At 52.7% G+C, this 20487-nt stretch overlaps 1 protein-coding gene across 4 annotated transcripts in view; it reads left to right on the plus strand.

The window, feature by feature from the left end:
* Positions 1–20487, plus strand: part of Dop1b (DOP1 leucine zipper like protein B) — a 90270-nt gene that overhangs the window by 44185 nt on the left and 25598 nt on the right. For all 4 annotated transcript variants that reach the window (XR_009587051.1, XM_060370762.1, XM_060370761.1 and 1 more), the window contains 11 exons: positions 144–296; positions 1394–1494; positions 2057–2247; positions 5149–6763; positions 7425–7536; positions 8739–8927; positions 9810–9932; positions 10257–10391; positions 11555–11610; positions 13104–13208; positions 13300–13366. Coding sequence is in view for 3 of the 4 variants with exons in the window: in XM_060370762.1 (XP_060226745.1) it covers positions 144–296; positions 1394–1494; positions 2057–2247; positions 5149–6763; positions 7425–7536; positions 8739–8927; positions 9810–9932; positions 10257–10391; positions 11555–11610; positions 13104–13208; positions 13300–13366 (2847 nt within the window). In the remaining variant the exon portion in view is untranslated. The remainder of the gene's footprint in view (positions 1–143; positions 297–1393; positions 1495–2056; positions 2248–5148; positions 6764–7424; positions 7537–8738; positions 8928–9809; positions 9933–10256; positions 10392–11554; positions 11611–13103; positions 13209–13299; positions 13367–20487) is intronic.

Below are 20487 nucleotides of genomic sequence, written 5' to 3' on the forward strand. Positions count from 1 at the left end.
TCTTACCTGGGTAGCTGCTGTGTCCTGGTGACCTGACGGTGGGTGTTAGAGTCTCAGGGAGCAGATACAGGTAGAAGTCAGGCTGTAGGGTCAGGCTCACGTGAGAAGGAACAGCTCAGGTCCCCATTCCCGTTTCCCTGCAGAGGGTGGCTCGTGTGCTCTGGAGTCAGCTGAACAAGGACACTCGAGAGCATCACATCACATGTGTGGAGCTATTCTTCCGCCTGCACTGTCTGGCCCCCACAGCCAACATCTGTGAGGACATCATCTGCCACGCCCTGCTGGACCCCGACAAGGTGAGTCCCACACCTGTGTCCACTGTGCCGTGGTAATTGGCTGCTGAGCCTGTCCTTTTCATATGCCCCAGGCGGCTGGGGCACCCACCCGGGCCGACACCCTTCTGGGCTCCATGCACGTCCTGATGAGCAGAGGTGTTGTGGAAGCCCAGGGCTGGAAGATCCCTGAGCTTGAGCCGTTGCTTCGAGGGTCCTGAAAGTGCGGTTGTGTCCATGTTGAAGCTCACCGTGGAAACTTGCCCCGATTCCCTGAACGTTGGGATTTGCAAGCTTTGGGGCCATTTGTAAGGCTCGAACTGGAGTTGCAGGTGGTTGTGAGCACCGTGTGGGTGCTGGGAAACCAGCCTGAGCCTCCACAGCCTCCTCACTGCCGAGCCATCTCCAGCCCTGGGACCAAACCTTGAATGCCTTCTTCACTAAACACATCTAAAGCAGGAGAGACAGTGCACACCTTTAGTCCCTGCACTGGAGAGGCAGAGGCAGGAGCATCTGAGTTCCAAGACATCCAGGGCTGTGCAGGAAGGGCAGGGAAGTGAGCGAGTTTTTCCTTTTGGCCGAGACTCAGGTGAAAGCACAGTATCCTGGCTGTTATTATTTTCTGCTCTGTTGACTGCATTTGTTATTTAAATACTTTCTACATGTATTGTGTGTCTGTGTGTGTGTGTGTATGTGTGTGTATGTGCGAGTGTGTGTCCCACAGCACCTGTGTGGAGGTTGAAGGACAGCTTGGAGGAGTCAGTTTTCTCCTCCCTGTGGATCCCAGATACTCACCAGGCTTGGCAGCAAGCACTTTTTACCCACTGGACCGACTGGCCCATATTCATTATTCAGATGAACCTGAAGCCGAGCCTGGCATGATGGGGCTGTAGTCCTTCCCTCACGGGGTGCTGGGGCAAGAGGACTCCAGGTTTAAGGCCAGCCTGCAAGCTTAGTGAGACCCTGTGTCAGAACTGAAAAATAAACTAGTAAAAAGCGGAGAGAGGGCCGGGTACAGCATTTCCTGGAGCATTCAAGGGCCTGACCAGCGTCACTACAAAACAAGTAAATTTAAAAAAAAAGCCTTACCCTGCCTGATACAGAGTTATTTCCCAATCAAGGGAACAAGGTTGGAAGCTCTGTTTCGATTTTCCGTCATCTGGCACCTGACTCGGGAGATCCAGGGTAGTCGCTTGACATCGCGCAATCGCTCCTTCGACAGGTAAGGCGGTTCTTCATGTGTCCACCATTCTCAGCCGTGGGAGCTCTGCAGACTCCTCCCATGTGTGAGCTCGGGAGGGACTGCTGGTGATGCCGGCAGCTGGGCCACATGTGGGAGCTGTGACCCCTTGCTTGACCTCAGCTCACGCTGCATGGGACATGGTATCCCGGGTCCTCTAAGTTCACTTAGCACGGTGTGAGACTCTTGTGGGGGTTTTAGTGTGATGGGGAGGAAGGCGCCCTTGAGCCTCAGAATCACCGTGCTGCCTCATCAGCGTGGTCTGATGAGGGGCAGCCTAGGGGGACAGCTGCTCTAGAGCCACCTTGCACTAGGCAACATTTGTTACACCATCAACTGCACACTACGACACATTCTTTGGTCTGTTGGACTCTGGTTTGCCCATGCACAGCCTGCTACCCATTTGGTCTGTGGTCTGTGAGGCCAGGCTGCCCCCCCGCCCCCCGTGTCTGCCCTCAACAGCACAGGCTCCAAGTGGGCCACAGTGCAGACAGACATGCAAGGGCTGCACAGAGGGGACTCAGCCAAGACTTTCCTCCCCTAGGTCCTTGTTTGTCGTCCTGGATAGCCTGGCTTGCACAGACGGTGCCATCAGTGCCGCAGCCCAGGGCTGGCTGGTGCGAGCACTCTCCCTCGGGGACGTGGCTCGCATCCTGGAGCCCATGCTCCTGCTGCTTCTCCAGCCCAAGACCCAGAGGACCTCCATCCACTGCCTCAAGCGCGAGAGCTCTGCGGGTGAGCAGCTGCCAGGGGGCGGGGCCGCAGGCCTGAGTCACAGGGGGCGGGCCTGGAGACCCTGCGTCATGCAGGGGGAGGAGCCGCAGGCGTGCGTCACAGGGGGCGGGCCTGCAGACCCTGCGTCATACAGGGGGAGGAGCCGCAGGCTGGTGTAACAAATGTAGGTCTGCTATGCTCACATAGCAGGGGTGCCTTGAACTTGTGGGTGTGGGTTGCTGTTTTCACTGGAAAGTCAGAATTTCCTTATTGAAAGGCAATATCTGAAATATGCAATATATTCTTATTAGCTATGGTCACCTTGCTGTGCAGCCAGACACTAAAAAAACACGCTTCTGAGGTAGCAGCCTTCATGCCTCTGGCCAGCACGTGCCCTTGCTCCCAGCCTGGCCTCTGGCAGCCACCTCCGTGCCTGCTTCACCTCAGTGGGAGTAGACTGCAGATGTTTGTCGCTGTGAAAGAAGTGGTGGGTGAGCTGTGTGGACTGTCTGACCATCCCATGGTGTACACACACGTTAAAAACTGCATTGCATCCTGTCACAATATGTACGTGTTACTTCTCAGTGAAATAGTTTCTCGAGTCAGCGGCCCATATTTAACAAGCACAGCGCTTCTGGACTGCACCAGCCGAGTCGAGGACGCAGCATCCCCAGAAGCAATCTCTCCCTTGCTCAGCTGGTGTGTGGTGCCCGGGTGTCAGCACCACTGTTAAACAGGGCCCCAGGGGCACTCTGCACAGTTTTGCACCCCAAATTTGGGATGGTTTCTGAAGACTAAAAATGTCAGTGTTTGTGTGGAATCTGCTCAGTTTGTCGCACTCTTACAAAGCGAGGTGGCGCCACCCTGAGGTGGGTGGAGGGAAAGGAAGTGGTGTCCTCCGAGCCAGGTTCTTCCAGAGCCTGTCCTTATCGAGGAAGAGCAGGCTGCCTTCTCGAGGAGCTGACTGAATTATCCACATCCTAAGAAAGGGGCGCCATCCCCAGCTCTGTGCTTCAGCATTTCTTTCTTTAGTTTTGCATGTAGTGTGTGTGTGTATACACCCCCCCCACACACACACACACTTAACTTGTATGGACACATGCATGCCAAGACATCGTGCAGAGGTCAAAGAGCAGTTTGCAGGGACTGGAACTTCCTTGTGCAGGTTCCAAGGATCAGACTCAGGTCATCAGGCTTTGTGGCACACAAGCTGTCTTGCCAGCTGCCCCACCCCCTTAAAAAGATTCCCCACCCTGCGCTTTTTTGGGCTCTGTCTCTCCACTCCTCACCACTTCCCGTTTTCTGGCTGCTGCTGCTGCCTCCCGCTCCCTTCGAGTACAAGAAAACGAGAAAGGGAAGCCAGCCGCCTGCACCGCCGTGTCGTCTCTGGTCTCTGCTCTTCCTTGTACTGTGCCGTAGACTTGCTGAAGTTGCTTACCCAAGAATCTCCACATAGCAAAACCTTGAGATTTCTCACCTCTTTTTAAAAGAGAGTTGCTGTTGAAAAGTGCTGAGTGTTTTCCCATTGCAGAAGTGCTGCTGTGAATGTGTTAAATTAGGCAGTGGCTCACACCTGTAGCTCCAGCACTCACTAGGCTTCGACAGGAGGACCATCGCCCTAAGGACAGCCTGGGCCATTTACCGAGTTCCCATTGAAGACAAAACAACCTGCTATGGAGCTGGGCTGCTGGCTCCTTGGATGAAGTAACGACCTGAGTCCAGACCCTCATCACCCACGTGAGCGCCCGATGAGTGGTCCAGCACTCAGGAGACAGACAGTTCCTGGCCAAGCCGCCAAGCTGCCTGGGTAGACCAGCCAGATCTGAGAGCTCTGAGCTCGCCTGAGAGACCCTACCTCAGTATACACAAGGAAGGTTGATAGAGGAAGACTCCAGACATCAGCCTCAGGCCCCTACATTGCACACCCAAATGTGCTCACACACATCTGAACAAACATACACACATGCAGAAACACCATACATACACATGCACAAAAATAGAAATTTCTCCGGTAATTTAGAAGTGAAGTGTTGAAGTGGAGGCCTGTCAGTGCCGGCCGCTGAGCTGGGTACTGTTGGTGGGGGCAGATCCCCCTCCCTTGGGCTTTTTATAGCTGGGCATCGTGGATGCTCTTGCATGTGGGCACATTCTATACAGCTGTTCTGCAGCTGGATTCTCCCTGTCATTTGTCCTGTGCATATATACATGCACATAGATACATGCTTTGGAGCCCAGGAGCAGTCTGTCATGGGCACATGCCCAACCCATGTCCTGCGCCCTTGCTGTGGGTCTTGGGCTCACTTTCCATTTTCTCCAGATACTGTTCCAGTGCACGCCTAGTCCTCACAGCTTTGAAACCTGCTGGTGTTTCTGTGGAATACATTTCCGAAGAGGGAATTCCTGGGACAAAATCACTTATTTTCCAAAGTGCCTTCTCCCAGAATTTATGATAAAACCAAAAATTAAACGTGCAACAGATAAGGTGGCCCATAACTCAGGCCCAGCCATCTGTGGGGTTGTTAATTTGAGGACAGGCTGAGCTGTGTAACAAGACACAGCTTGTTGTCTCAAGATAAAAACAAACTCAAACATTGTTACAATCAATGCGTGACAGTATAAATATATGTCACAGTCTCCTGAATATTCTAAAGAGCTGACGTGCCCATGTGTGCCCACACCCAGCTTTCTGCGGTGCTGGGATCAAACCTAGGGCCGTCTGCACTGCGAGCTGCTGTGCCCAGCCCAGCCGCCCCTCCAGCTGAAGGACATATATTGCTGTGTCTGTGTCTGGTTGTGATGGCATCTATTCTTGGGTACAGTTCCACTGGGCGCCGTCTGCTGTAAGCCAGACATCGCCCCAGAGCTCCCTTGTCATCTCTAGCCGTTCTGATCTAAAGTCCTGTGTCATTTTGTGATTTCCAGAGGACTTCCACCGTTGGTTTAACAGGAAGAAGCCCACATTCGGGCAGTCGTTTGGGGCCCCTGAGCTGCAGGAGGGCACGTCCGAGCAGCTGCTGCCCCTCGGCCAGTTCACCACAGTGGACCGAGAAGCCATCTGGGCTGAGGTGGAGAAGGAACCTGAGAAATGCCCCCTGCAAGATGACCTCAGTGAGGAGGACCTGCCCTACCACATGGACCTTCCAGACCGGGTGGCCTCTGGCCCGGACAGCAGTGAGCACACGGAGTCTGCGGACACGAGCTCGGGCCGCACAGACAGTGAAAACACGTCTACTTTTTCCTCTCCCTCCCACGACCTGCGGGACCTGAGCCACGAGGAGCACTGCTGTGCGCCCCTCCCCCTCGGGGGCAGGGCGTCCTCCAAGCGGCCAGCCTTCCAGCCGGAAAGCCTCAAGGCTAGTGCCGAGCTGGGCCTCGTGCGAGCGGACTCAGACAGGACACAGGCCTCCGAGTCCCTCTCCAGTGACGAGGAGGCCGACGTGGAGCTCCAGGCCATCACCACGTCCCGGCTGCTGAAGCAGCAGAAGGAGAAGCAGGAGACACTTGAGGCCTTGTTCAAACACATCCTGCTCTACCTTCAGCCCTACGACTCCCAGAGGGTCCTTTACGCCTTCTCCGTGCTGGAGGCCGTGCTGAAGACCAACCCCAAGGAGTTCATTGAGGCTGTGTCCAAGACCGGCGTGGACACGAGCTCCACGGCGCACCTCAACCTCATCTCCAATCTGCTGGCGCGCCACCAGGAGGCCCTCATTGGCCAGAGTTTTTATGGCAAGCTGCAGACCCAGGCCCCCAACGTGTGCCCGCACTCGCTGCTGATTGAGCTCCTCACCTACCTCTGCCTGAGCTTCCTGCGGTCCTACTACCCCTGCCACCTGAAGGTCTGCCACAGGGACATCCTCGGCAACCGGGACGTGCAGGTCAAGAGTGTGGAGGTCCTGATCAGAATAGTGACACAGCTGGTGTCCGTGGCCAAGTCCTCAGAAGGGAAGAGCAACGACTTTCTCCGCAGCCTGCTGCAGAGATGCAAGGTGCAGGAGTTCGTGCTGCTGTCCCTGTCGGCGTCCATGTACACCAGCCAGAAGCGCTACGGCCTGGCCACGGCCCACCGAGGCAGGGCCCTGGTGGAGGACGGCCTCTTCGAGGAGAGCCTGATCAACCTGGGGCAGGACCAGATCTGGAGCGAGCACCCGCTGCAGATCGAGCTGCTGAAGCTGCTGCAGGCGCTCATAGTCCTGGAGCACCACCTGGGGCAGGGCCAGGAGGAGGCCGAGAGCCAGGCTGCCCTGTCCCGAGAGTGGCAGAGGGCGCTCAGCTTCCAGCAGGCCATCGGCGCCATGCAGTATGTGCAGCCCCACCCCCTCACCTCCCAGGGCCTACTGGTCTCAGCCGTGGTGAGAGGCCTGCAGCCGGCCTATGGCTACGGCATGCACCCGGCCTGGGTGAGCCTGGTCACGCATTCCTTGCCTTACTTCGGGAAGTCTCTGGGCTGGACGGTGGCGCCCTTTGTTATCCAGATCTGCAAAAATTTGGACGACCTGGTCAAGCAGTATGAAAACGAGTCTATCAAGCTGGCCGTCAGGTATGCAGAACGCGATGCTCCTCGAGACAGAGTTTGTAGGAGAACCCGTGCTGCCATGGCTAACGGTTGGAAGATAATCTGACCAATGAGAAGGCTGGTGATTGTCGTCACCAGGAGTGTGCGTGGTCAGGTTGGGTGCTCCGGCTTTACTCCTGGCCTGTCAGCATTTATAAACCCATGGGTTCAGTCCCCAGCACGCAAGGCCATCCTTGGCTATAGTGTGGATTTTGTGCCACATGGTAACCCTGTGTAAACACCCTCAGCTGCCCAGGCCGTCTCTACAGTCAGTTAACTCCGTTAGTTCTGCAGGGTGGCAAACCCAGAGGCCGCGTCACAGTGACGCCAAAGCACCTTCTACAGTTTTCAGCTCTGACTGGAAACGGGCGTGCCACTGAAGACACCTGTGTGCTTCCTGTCAGGAGCCCCTTTATCAAACACAGTGACGTCAGCCTGAACCCTTCATGGCCTCACATTCTTCAAAATTCATGTCTCATTTTTAAATATTCTTCTAATAGTTATTGGTGTGTGTGTGCGTGCGCTCGTGTGTGCATGTTTTAAAAGATAACTTGGGAGTCAGGTCTTCTAAGTGGGTTCTGGGAATCAGACTTGGCTCATCACCCACCAATCCTGTTATTTTAAGTTTCTCATTTCTTCTCTGCAGTACAACTTCAAAGAAGGAAAACATTTCTCCAGATTACCCACTCACTCTCCTGGAAGGTCTGACCACCATTAGCCACTTCTGTCTTTTGGAACAGCCCACCCAACACAAAAAGGTACATCCCCCCCCCCCCCCGCCGAGTCTGAGGCAAATTGCTTGTCTGTACTAGTCTGTGACTGTATTTAATACATAATATGTGAATGATGCAAATATATATAAGAGATTCAAGTGAAAGCATAAATATAAAAGTGTGTTATGCAAATACATGCAAACTATGCAAATGTGCACACGTAGGTGTATATACACAGGAAACAAAAGTGAGTGAATTCCTCGAGCTTTTGCCCACCTTCCATCAGCTGGCACTAGAGGTAAGATGTGAAGCAGATTGTTTGACTTTAGGCTCGTGTTGATATGAATGGGTGGGTGTGCATGTGTGCTGTGTCATGGGCACATTCACGAGCTGTGAACATGCATTGGAGGCCAGAGGAAGCTTTAGGTCCCTCCACTGTGGCTCTCGGCCCCTTTGCCTCAGGACAGGCCTCCCTGCACCAGAAGCCGTCCGCCCTGGCCAGCTGCCTGGCGTGGCCACAGGATCCACCTGGTCCAGTCCTGAAGCTACAGGCGTGCACAGCTCTGCCCAGCTTCTGTGCAGTCTGGGGTGTGAGCGCAGGCCCTCACGCCTACAAACAGCCTATGCACACTGGCACATCCCCCTTGCCTGCACTCAGCTCTGTCTACCTCCTCGGATGTTGATATGGACCATGTGACATCTGAGGTAGCCACTCTGCGATGTGTAGCGAAGTCTGAGGGTAAACGCTGGCCCTGGTGGTGTGTACCTGTGGCGCCGCCATCTTAGTGGTGGAGGGTCAGGAGCTCAGGGCCATCTTTGGTCAGGTAGCAAGTCTGAGACCACTCGACTACATAAGACCCTGTGTTGAAAAATAAAACACAATCTTAACGTACACCTACCATTCTGATTGAGTTAAAATCCCAGCCTTTAGTCTCAGCACTCCAAAGGCAGAGGCAGGTTGATTTCTGTGAGTTCAAGGCCAGCCTGGTCTACAGAGTGAGTTCCAGGACAGGTAGAGCTACATAATGGAAAGACCCTGTCTCAAAAAAAAAATAAAAAAATAAAAGTTTATAATTGAAGTGTTTCATGTTAGGTCTCTTTCTCTGAAAACAAACAGTAGGCTGACACAGGTGAGGACAGATGTCACTTGCAGACTACCACAAAGGCAGTGGCCCACCCCGAGGCCGCAGCAGGTGAGGGGGGCCTCGGTCAGGGCAGTGAGCCTCATAGCCTGTTTGAACTTGCAGACTGCTGCTGTACGTGACCCCATCAGCCTGAGGAACGCCAAGAACGCCATTCTGGAGGAGCTGCCTCGCGTTGTAAACACCATGGCCCTCATCTGGAGTGTCCTCAGAAAGGAAGAGGCTCAGAAGAGACCTGTAGATCTCCTGGGAGCCACGAAAGGATCCTCCTCTGTTTACTTTAAAACCACCAAGGTGAGAGGCCTCCCCGGGTCTGCAGCTGCCTGCGCAGCACCGTGCTGCTCTCCCCGGCTACGCCCTTCCCCCTGCCCCCCTGCGAGTGGCAGGCTGGCGCGGGCCTGTGTCCCCAGCACCCAGAAGACCACTGCTGTAGGCTGCAGGCCAGCTGAATCTGCAGGCAGTGCCAGGCCAGTCAGCGGCATAGCCACACCCTGCCTCGGTAACAGACAAGGAGGTAAATGTGTGGAAACAAATCACAAAAAACCATAGCATAAAATCATAAAAAATGAAAATAAAACGCAAATCATAAAAAAATGTTTAATGGGACCCACAGTCCAAATCAGATGGAGAAACCCCCCTTTCAGATAAATATGATGGCACACACCTCTGATTTTCAGCACTTTAGAAGTGGAAGCAGGAAGCTCAGGAGTTTAGGGCTAGCCTCATCTGCAGACTGAGTTTGCAGCCACCTTGAGATACGTGAGACCCTTTCTCATAAAAGCAGCAAACGCTCTCAGTTTACACACAGCAGGGGCATAAGATGATTGTACATAGCCCTCACCTGAGTGACGACTACCCGCTTAAACATGGCTTGTCTCTCAGAGTGCGTCTGAAGCTAGGCACTGAAGTGTGGGGTGTGCTGGGCCTGGGAGAGTTTGCTCATCTTAATTAGCATACACCCCCAGAACCCCGAGTCTCTTAGTTCTTATCTCTGTGTCCTGGCTCTTGCAAGAGGTGTCAGCCCCGTCCTCTGCCTAGGTCCCCTCAGCTGTGAAGCATACTATCGGGATTCTGAGTCTTATAGGTGGCACCTGAGTGTGTCAGTGAGGGTCCTGACGCTACTCTGTAATGACTTTTTCTTTTTTTGCAATTAACTCTTGGTTTTCTGTTTACCAGATCATAAGACAAAAAATTTTAGAGCTGCTGAACCCCCTGACAGGCCACCTCGGGGTTCAGCTGATAGCTGCCATTGCCACAGTGTGGAGCAGAAAGCAGGCTCGACGCCACAGCAAGACAAAGGTGAGGGTGGAGGTGGAGCGGGCCTGGAGGGCTCCACCCTGTGACCCCTGCGGGACAAGGAGGAACCAACTTCACAGGCTGTCCTTGAGGGCCGCAGCATCTAGCACGCCCGCATGTGTGTACTCACAAAATTCGTAAGGGAGAGGATTGTCATGGAGGGCAGCCGCACATGCGTGCGTGGGCCCAAACACAGGCGTGGGCATGCCTGTACACACCACAGTGGACTCAGTCTCTGTCCCGGGACAGCCGTTGTGGGAGGCTGTGTGTGAGCGGGTTTGCTCTTCTCTCCTGTATGCCTTCAAGGGATTCTTTTCCTCTGGACAGATAGTCCCCGCGACGAGCGCATCCCAGCACACCCTTGTGGACCTGGTATGTGCACTCAGCACCCTGCAGACAGACTCAGTGCTGCAGCTGGTGAAGGAGGTCGTGAAGAGGCCACAGCAGATCAAGGGGGACGAGGTGAGGTGCCCGGGGGAGCGCCCTGGGCCATCTGCAGGCGGGCAGCTCCTTCCTGCCCCCGTCCGTGAACACTGGGGTGGAGAACTAGCATTGTTGGCGGTTGTGAGGAAGGCTGTCGCTGTGCATTGGAGGGGGTAGACGGGCTTCTGGTGCTGCTGTTTCTCAGCGGGAGCTCCGCAAGGTCAGCCTGCCTGTCCATGAGGTCCACCCTGAGGTTAGCTTGCCTGTCCCCCAGGCCACACACACTGCCTGGTGCTCAGCTCTGAGCACCTTCTAGAAAGCCAAAATGGCACCTGCTCCAGGAGCTGCGCAGCCTGACAGGTGGAGTGCTGACAAAGCCAGACCCTGAGAGAGGCTGCAGGCCGTGTGACTCAGCAGCCCCCACGGCAGGGGGAGGCGCAGGGCCCGGCTCTGATTGTGTGTGTTGGTGACTAAAGGAAGGAGAGACTAGACGTGGATCATGACCATGGGCCCAGATGAGCCGAGTGCCTGAGGGGCCAAAGGTCCAAGACACAGACCCCTCCCGTGTTGGAGCTCTGCCTCTGGGTCTCCTGAGACTGTGGTTGTCAGTTGTCATCCACTCTTGTACGTAGGTATTAAGGCGGCTCGGCCAAGGAGAGGAGCAGGGGTTGAGGACGCTGAGGGAAGGTGTACCCTGGGCCAGTCATCTGCAGCCCCTGCGACCTCTCCGAGTTGTGTTTCTTCTGGTTACTCGGAAGTCTATAGAAAACTGCACCTTCTTATTTGGAGGGTGTGAAAAAGGAACCGGACTCTGTCTGTGACTGAAGTTTGCTGTTTCTCTGATTATCTTAGTTCAATTTCTATTAATAGCTTTCCAAGAAAAGGTGTATTTGGATCCATCTTTTTCTATAATCCCAGCAACTCAACACTTAAGGAAGTCAGAGCTTGGCGGGGCTCTTACATCAAGGACTGGGCCCTTGCCTTGTCTAGGGGTCCGAGAGTGATTTGGGATGTGAGCTCCAAAGGTCTGCGCCCTGATGAGAGGCCTCACCCACCCCTGAAGGCCCCACAGTCTCCCAAACAGCACTTCCACTTGGGGAGCAAGCGTGAGCAGCACTCTCAGATTCAAACCGCAGCGGCCGCAGACCTGCGGGATCTCCCTCCCCACGGCCTGCGGTGACTGGGGCTGCCTTCCTTTTCAGAAGTCGCCGCTGGTGGACATTCCTGTGCTGCAGTTCTGCTATGCCTTCATCCAAAGGTAAGACCCCTCCTTCCACGCCTGTGTGGCACTTGGCTTTGGTTCACAGAGGTCTTAAGTGGCTTCCAGTTCCCAGTGACCTCCGCTATCTGTGCTTTTCTTTCTCTGAAGAGCTGAGTTGACATTTTAAAAAATATATGTGCTGCACATCGAATATTTTATGTCAGCAAAGATTTGCATGATGGCCTTTAAGTTTTAAAAGGTTCCGGTTTATGCAAAATGGTCTTTAAAAGACCCACAACTAGGAAAACATAAAGGCGGCGCTTGTAGAAAAAGGAGAACCAGCTTGGGACTTCCTGTGGTTTCTGCTGGGTCACTTCCACTTTGGTTCACTCAGCTGAATCTCAGTCTGGGCCTTAGCTGGTGTGCAGGGGATTCCCCAGTGTGCTGAGAACACTTGACTGAGCCTCTATAGCTGCTCTCCTGGCACAGCTTGGATAGGGCCATCTGTGTTGGGATAAGTGAGAGTTAGCAGGGTCACCCTCACCTCAGCCAGCCATGACTCCTACTCCAAAAATTCCACAGTCTCCAGATGGTGGTGCTGTCTGGGACACATGAGCCTGTGCATCAGGGTTGTGGGTGTGGGATCCACATGGGGGCTGGGGTTCACGTGGGGGAGGGATTAAGGGGGGCACAGTAATTTCTGACAACCCCAAGTCTCCTGCTTCAAGCAGTTAATGTCTTAGCTAGTCCTGCTCTTCATAGTCTGAAACCACAGAAAGGTAAACTGAGGACTGTAACCCAAGGAGGCACTGAGTTAGTGTTAAATTCAAGCTAGCTGTCAGTCTTCACTCAGCAGCACCTTTGCTGAGTCCTCTGGGCTAGTCACACCACTCTTGGGATAGCCTGGGGTAGCTATTGGAAAAGCTGGTGTGATACCAGTTGACCTCAGCAGCCTGTGTAGGCTCTGAGCTGCCCAGCTGCTTCAGGGCAGGGTCTCACCATCCTTCTGCTGCAGAGGAAGAGCCACCAAGGTGGAGCACGAGGTAGTAAGGTAGGCATCAGGGTGTGGCCTGGGACCCCCTTGACGGCGCCTGCGCTTTGGCGACCTGTGCCGCAGCACCTGGCCGCACAGCCGTGATGCCAGCAGAGCTTTCCATGCCAGAGAGGCCTGACCTGACAGCTGCTGTGCGCAGTGGTCATTGGCGGCCATCACCTTCCTTTTCACTGCATCTTTCCCGTACGTGATGCCTGCTGTCCTCAGTACTGGGCAAGCAAGGCCAGAAACAAAAGCTGAGCAGCTGGTTGAGGCTTTTACTTTGCAGATAGTGGAACCCAGAGCATCCCACATGCCAAAAGCTAAATTCCAGGTGCCCTGACTGCAGCTGCTTGCCCCTGGGCAAAGAACCAAGCTTGCATAGACCACAATAAACTAAAACAGGCCGGTCAGATGCGCCATTCCCGTCTGCTTCCCTGCATCGAAAATGTGCTTCAAAGTAAACATGCTTCGTTTGTCACACTCGGTGTCGTTCCCTGTTTCTGCTTTCCTACAGACTTTCCATCCCAGACCTGCAGGAGACCTTCCCTTCACTCCTGGGCGTCCTCAAGGAGGCCGTGCAGCTGAACCTGGCTCCCCCTGGGTACTTTCTGCTTCTCAGGTATGAAGTCTCCACGCTCACACAGGCAGTGTTTTCTGCAGGGACACGTTTGTTTCTGTAACCTGTGACCAGGAGCTGATTCTCTCAACAGCATGCTGAATGACTTTGTGACGAGGACACCCAACCTGGAAAGCAAAAAGGACCAAAAGGACCTGCAGGTGTGTATGTGAGAACATGTGAAGAGGTCAGAACTGGTCATGCAGTGCCCTCTGTCTGTAGGAATGCTGCAGTGCGCTCTGTCTGTAGGAATGCTGCAGTGTGTAGGAATGCTGCAGTGCCTTCTGTCTGTAGGAATGCTGCAGTGCCCTCTGTCTGTAGGAATGCTGCAGTGCCCTCTGTCTGTAGGAATGCTGCAGTGTGTAGGAATGCTGCAGTGCCCTCTGTCTGTAGGAATGCTGCAGTGTGTAGGAATGCTGCAGTGCCCTCTGTCTGTAGGAATGCTGCAGTGTGTAGGAATGCTGCAGTGCCCTCTGTCTGTAGGAATGCTGCAGTGTGTAGGAATGCTGCAGTGCCCTCTGTCTGTAGGAATGCTGCAGTGTGTAGGAATGCTGCAGTGCCCTCTGTCTGTAGGAATGCTGCAGTGTGTAGGAATGCTGCAGTGCCCTCTGTCTGTAGGAATGCTGCAGTGCCCTCTGTCTGTAGGAATGCTGCAGTGTGTAGGAATGCTGCAGTGCCCTCTGTCTGTAGGAATGCTGCAGTGCCCTCTGTCTGTAGGAATGCTGCAGTGCCCTCTGTCTGTAGGAATGCTGCAGTGCCCTCTGTCTGTAGGAATGCTGCAGTGCCCTCTGTCTGTAGGAATGCTGCAGTGTGTAGGAATGCTGCAGTGCGCTCTGTCTGTAGGAATGCTGCAGTGTGTAGGAATGCTGCAGTGCCCTCTGTCTGTAGGAATGCTGCAGTGCCCTCTGTCTGTAGGAATGCTGCAGTGCCCTCTGTCTGTAGGAATGCTGCAGTGCCCTCTGTCTGTAGGAATGCTGCAGTGTGTAGGAATGCTGCAGTGCCCTCTGTCTGTAGGAATGCTGCAGTGTGTAGGAATGCTGCAGTGCCCTCTGTCTGTAGGAATGCTGCAGTGCCCTCTGTCTGTAGGAATGCTGCAGTGCCCTCTGTCTGTAGGAATGCTGCAGTGCCCTCTGTCTGTAGGAATGCTGCAGTGCGCTCTGTCTGTAGGAATGCTGCAGTGTGTAGGAATGCTGCAGTGCCCTCTGTCTGTAGGAATGCTGCAGTGTGTAGGAATGCTGCAGTGCCCTCTGTCTGTAGGAATGCTGCAGTGCCCTCTGTCTGTAGGAATGCTGCAGTGTGTAGGAATGCTGCAGTGCGCTCTGTCTGTAGGAATGCTGCAGTGTGTAGGAATGCTGCAGTGCGCTCTGTCTTTAGGAATGCTGCAGTGTGTAGGAATGCTGCAGTGCCCTCTGTCTGTAGGAATGCTGCAGTGTGTAGGAATGCTGCAGTGCCCTCTGTCTGTAGGAATGCTGCAGTGTGTAGGAATGCTGCAGTGCCCTCTGTCTGTAGGAATGCTGCAGTGCCCTCTGTCTGTAGGAATGCTGCAGTGCCCTCTGTCTGTAGGAATGCTGCAGTGCCCTTGTCTGTAGGAATGTGCTGCTGCTAATAAGCCTGACCCAGAGTCGCACCTTAGCTTCGCTGTGTTCGGTGTATCAGGCAGGCTTGGGTTTTCTGTGTCAGAGGCCCCCGCTGGGGAACCTGTAGGATGCCATCCTGCCTGCTATCTGTGGAGCACAGATCTTTCTCCTCTCAGGAAGCTTTCCTCAAAACCTTCTCATTCTTTGCCCCAAGATAGAAGCAATGCATGTTCATAAGAAAATTCTAAAATACTAGAAACGGTAAAGCTTACCCACGTGGTGGTTCATGCCTATAATCCCAGCCCTTGAGGGCCAGGATGCTAAAATTGGGATGCTGAGGCAGGGGATTCACTATGAGTTCTAGTACACACGGTGAATTCCATGGCCACTTAGTAAGACTCCATCTCCAAATAGAGCTGTAGGGAGAACATCACTGTTGTACAGTTACTAATATTGAATGAGTCTGTGGCCATTTTTTATCAGGGTAAGCACAGACGGACAGTGTCCTTGACTCCAAAACCAGCTGTCAGGAGGGCTCGCCGAAAATGACCATCAGACACAGCTTGTAGTCAGCTGAGAGTCTTTATTCCAGCTGGCCGGGACTACGCTCAGGACCTAAGTGTAGGACCAAGCATTTAGACTAAGGCTCTTTTTTTTTCTCATTATTGATTCTTTGTGAGGTTCACATCATGCACCCCAATCCCAGTCATCTCCACATCTCTTTGTTTCTGCCCTTGCAACCTCTGCACCCAAAAGAAAATTTAAAAAACAAAACAAAGCAAGCAAACAAACAACCAAGTCTCTCACTGTGGAAGCTGCAGTGGGCCACACCGCGTGCCCTTGCGTCTACACATCTTCACTCGCAAATGTTCACTGCCGTGAGTCACCGTCTGTTCCGGGCCTCGGCTTTGGCTACGCCATCAATACTGGATCCTCACTGGGACTCCTCTCTGATAGCCATTGTTGCCTTGTGTAAGGAGACCCTGCAGCTTTGGATCTATAGGACCAGCCCCTTCACACACTCCAGCAGTTCACAGATGGGATAGTTGTTGGGGTGGGCCAGCTCAAAGCCCTGGATCTGGACCTGGGTGGTAGTTAAGTTTGTGCAGCTCTCCTGCACCCACAGCACCAGGGTCAGCTCTCCAGCACAGCCCTGGCTATCTCGCCCAGTGCTGCAGCTGGCAAGGGGCAGAGCCAGATCTCCCTATCTCAGGCCCGCGGGGTGACTGACCAGCACCCATACTACCAGAGCCAGCTCTACTGTGCTGCCCAGGCACAGTGCAGGGCTGCATCTGCCCCCATCCTGTTACCTCATTTAGCAGCTGCTGGGGGAAGTTTGCACAAGCAAGCAGTTGAACAGAAGCTAAGGTCAGTTAGCTGGGGCATCTTAGCCTCTGGCCCTAGTTGGATGGTTTTTCCATAGTATTCTCCATCAAGTTGATCAAATTCTACTTAAACCTGAAATGGCCCATGCAAGAATGCAAAATGGAGGAACCTCTGCACTGCTTTGCCCTGCCACACTCACATATGAGATGCTGATATACGAGAATTCTCAAGGCCCTAAGTCAACTAGCAATGTCTGCCCAGAGCTTAGACATGTCCTCCGTGTTCTCGCTCCTTTTTTTCCACTCTCTCTCTCTTTGCTCTTTATGTCATTCTTCTGCAGTTCTAGGGTCAAACCCAGGGCTTCTGCACACTGCAAGCACTAGAAAAGCAATCAACCACCAAGCTGCATCTCAGTCCTTGTTTTGTTGTTGTTTTTGGTTTTACTTTGTTATTATTTTGTTTTTTGAGACAGGGTTTCTCTGTATAGCCTTGGCTATCCTGGACTCACTCTGTAGACCAGGCTGGCCTCAAACTCAGAGATCCACCTGCCTCTGCCCCCCCAAGTGCTGGGATTAAAGATGTGTGCCACCACCACCCAGATTATTATTTTTTTTTTAGGTTAATATGCAGACAGTGGGTTCTGCCATAGTGTCCTTCTACCTCTGTGTCATTTAGAGTTCATCCCAGTTCATTGCTCTTCCTCCACACTCCCTTTCCTCTGTCTGGTCCCCACCACCGCCAGTCAGTCACCACCTGCTTTCCTCCTTCGTGGTGTCTTCCACCCTCGAATCTCGCCTCCCCTTAAGATTCTGTCTACCCCTCTCACAATCACATTCCGGTTTCATGATTTACACACATGTACACACATAGTATACATACACACATACAGAAAACTCAAAATAATTATTTTCTGAGTGTTCTAATAATGATTACTGTGCCATGAGACAGGAGGTTTGTTGTGGAAAAGGGAGTGGGAGAGAAAGAGGAGAGGGGCATCTACGACAAAGGCAGAGACAGAGCATGTAAAAGGGAGCGTCTAAGAGAAAGAGAACAAGGGAGACCGGCAGGGTCCTCCTGTCAGGCACACACCTGGTGGCAGCAGGTGATGATGCAGCCTGCAAGGCCCCGAGGACAGGCCAGCGGGCCATCTGTACGCTAACACTCTTCCTTTGTGTTTAATGAAAGAATGACAAACTTAGGAAGGGTGGTGAGCGAGTGAGGATGTGTTTGGAAAGGCTGCTTCCTGCCGGCTTGAGGTGATGACATCTTTGAGGATCCTAAAAGAATGGTCCTGGGAGAGCCTGCTGTTTTGCTGCTGTGTGGAATCTGTGAGGACATCTGTGGAAGGAAGGAAACGCAGGTCCAGCTGAGAGGCAGTCTGGGCGGGTAGACTGCAGGACCTGTGAGGGGCAGCTTTGGTGCTGTCGTGGATAGGAAACACCCGGCCTGACAGGACCCTGGAGCATATATATGGCAGAAGATAAAGTTAAGTAGGTTAGAGAGAAAATTCTTCCCTAGGTATAGATATTGAGCTTTTGGACCCAGGGGTTTTGTGGTTGGGGAAAGGGAGCCCCCAAAGCTGGCTGAAGGGGGAGGAATCCCACCCTCTAATAGGCAGTAGTAGGAAGCTGAGGCTGTTGATTGGCAGTACTCATCTGGAGTTCATCTGACCTGAAGGGTAGATTCCAGTGGCTGTGACTTACGAGAGTCCTTTTTTAAAAATTATTTTTCTGTACTTTTGGTGTTTGGCCTACGTATATGTCTGTGTGAGGCAGTCGGATCCAGTGGAATTTTAGTTACAGACCAGACAGTTGTGAGCTGCCATGTGGTGCTGGGAATTGAACCAGGGTCCTCTGGAGGAGCAGCCAAGGCTCTTAACCACTAAGCAGCTCGTCAGCCCCAACCAGAGCCCTTTTTAAGTTTACAAAGAAGGTAAGTTTTAAACATGTTAGCATCACCGTTGTAATTTGCAGTGAAGTGCACTGTGGAAAAAGGCAGCAGACACGCATCTCTGTGTCACGGCAGAGCAGAGGCTTGGGAAATGAGTGCGCTAACAGCATGAACACTCTGAGGCGAGCTCAGGGAAGGCAGAACCTGTGAGGCAGAAGGGGAAAAAGCTCACTTGATCCTGATTTCTGGTGTGACGGTAGATCACGAAGGAGAGACTTCTTCCCTCCATCCAGAGGACTGGATGTGTGTAAGTCCAGCAAAATGAGAAACATTTGTAAGTCTACGCTCAAAGTGTAAACCAAAGGAAATTTAAAACCTTAAGCTTGGAACCATGATAGTGGATTGTGTAGTGGAATGTCAAAGCTCTAAACAGTCTTCATACCACAGCAGCATAGCAACAGGAAGCAATCTGAAGCATTTCTTGTCTTCTCGTTCTCCTTGTTCTTCTTCTTCACCTTAAATCACCTTCTTATACCAATCTAGGCTTTCACTTGTATTTGTCAACCTTAAAACACCTTCTTAGACACTCAAGTACTTTCTTTAGGCCCTCACAAATTAAGCTTCTGTGTCCTTAGGCCTTATACAAGCTTTACAGTCTTTCTTCTTCAGTTACCACCAGGCTCAGGTAAGACTGTCAGGGCCAACTGCTGTCCTTCACTAAAGGAATGGTAAAAAGTTACATCTAAGACCTGTTTTTCTGAGTCTGGTAACAAGGCAGACTGTTCGTAGATCTAGTGGTAGCATCTGGGTGTTCCCATCCAGCTGTGACCTGCTGCCAATGCAGGCGTAGTAGAGTGACTGAGTGGGAGTGAAAAAAGGGTTTGCCGGTTCCCCAATCACTTGGGCACTGTGATGAGGCAATTTTAAAGCATCCTGATAGGCTTGGAGGTCTGAATGTGGACACTATTCCATGGGCAAAGAGAGAAAAGTCAGTTGCAGGCCTGACCCTGAAGGCACCCCAAAGGGCACAGGAAACAAGTCAGTACAAGCTGGACAGACGCTTTCCAGAGACCAAGCAAAGACGCCCAAGCAGGCACCCAGGGTCCAAAATGGCCAGCAAAAATGGCTGGCCGTTGCTGCTCACACTGACCAGAGTTGGATGGAGGAATGTAGTGATCGGTAAGCAGATCTGTTGCAGAGAGGTGTAGGAGGGACCTCAGTGTGCCAAGACGACGGGAGAGCCACTCCCCTCCCCAAACCCCCCATCACAACACCAAGGTTACAGTGATGATTAATATGCTTTGTAACAAATATGGCATAAAGGAGGTTTATTGTGGAATGATGGGGGGAGGGGAGGGGAGCATCCATGACAAAGAGCCAGAGAGACAGAGGGTATAAAAGAGAGCTAGGGAGCCTGGCGGGGCCCTCTTATCAGGCCCACACCTGGCAGCAGCAGGTGATGAGGTCAGGAGTTGCTCTGTCCCTGAAAGGCCCCTGAGGGCAGGCCTGTGTGCTGACACTGAGCCAAACCATAATGATTTCCAGCTGCATCCATCTTCCTGTGAATGTCATCATTTCCTTATGGCTGCATAAAATCCATTTGTCCCACATTCATCTGTTGATGGACATCTGATCTGGTTCTCTTTCCTCCTAGCCCCTGGTTTTTTGAGAAGTGGTCTTACTATGGAGCTCAGGTTGGCTTTAAACTCATAATTCTCTTGCCTTGGTCTCCCTGGTGCTTGGCTCATAGGCACAGTTGGTTTCATTGTTTGTTTTTGTGATGCCAGGGTTTAGCATGCATTAGTGTGTAACTGAGCTATATGCTGAATGATCATTTTAAATTTTTATTTTGAGACATCTTGTCAAGTTGCCTAGAGTAGCTTTGAACGTCTGATAGTCCTGCCTTCATCTCAAGAGATGGCTCAGTGATGAAGAGCCCTGGGTGCGATTTCAGAGGACCCAGATTCAGTCTCCAGCGCCCGCGTGGCAGCTACATGGTCGCTCACAGGTCCAGGTGATCTGGCGCCCTCTTATGGTCTCCAGTGGTACTGCATACATTGAAGCATACTTGAAGCCAAACACTTTGAAATAAATAAATTTTCAATTAAACTTCTAATTGGCTTAAATAGACAACATTTTGTTCCAGTGTTCCAGCAGGCAAGTAATGGCAGTTGCTTTTCTGGACTGAGAAATCAAGCAATGAGAGACCTGGTTATCAGTTATTCTGTGTACAGGAATGGAGGGACCGAACACATAAACCAAATCTCAGAACTTTTTCAGCATCTTGTTCCTTCAATGTCAGAACTGAAACAGAGTGGCTCCACACTCCCTGAGGAGAGTGAGGAGAGTGAGGGCACTCCTCGCCGTGCAGGAGGGTGGGGCAGCAGCCCGTCCTGCAGGTTGGTGGCTGAGCTGCCTCTGGAGCCAGTAAGGCTTGGGCTGTGAGGCCTCCCCCACCCAAGCCTGCCCTAGAAGAAGACGGGTTTATG

The sequence above is a fragment of the Meriones unguiculatus genome, chromosome 17, assembly GCF_030254825.1.
Source record: "Meriones unguiculatus strain TT.TT164.6M chromosome 17, Bangor_MerUng_6.1, whole genome shotgun sequence".
Lineage (NCBI taxonomy): Eukaryota > Metazoa > Chordata > Mammalia > Rodentia > Muridae > Meriones > Meriones unguiculatus.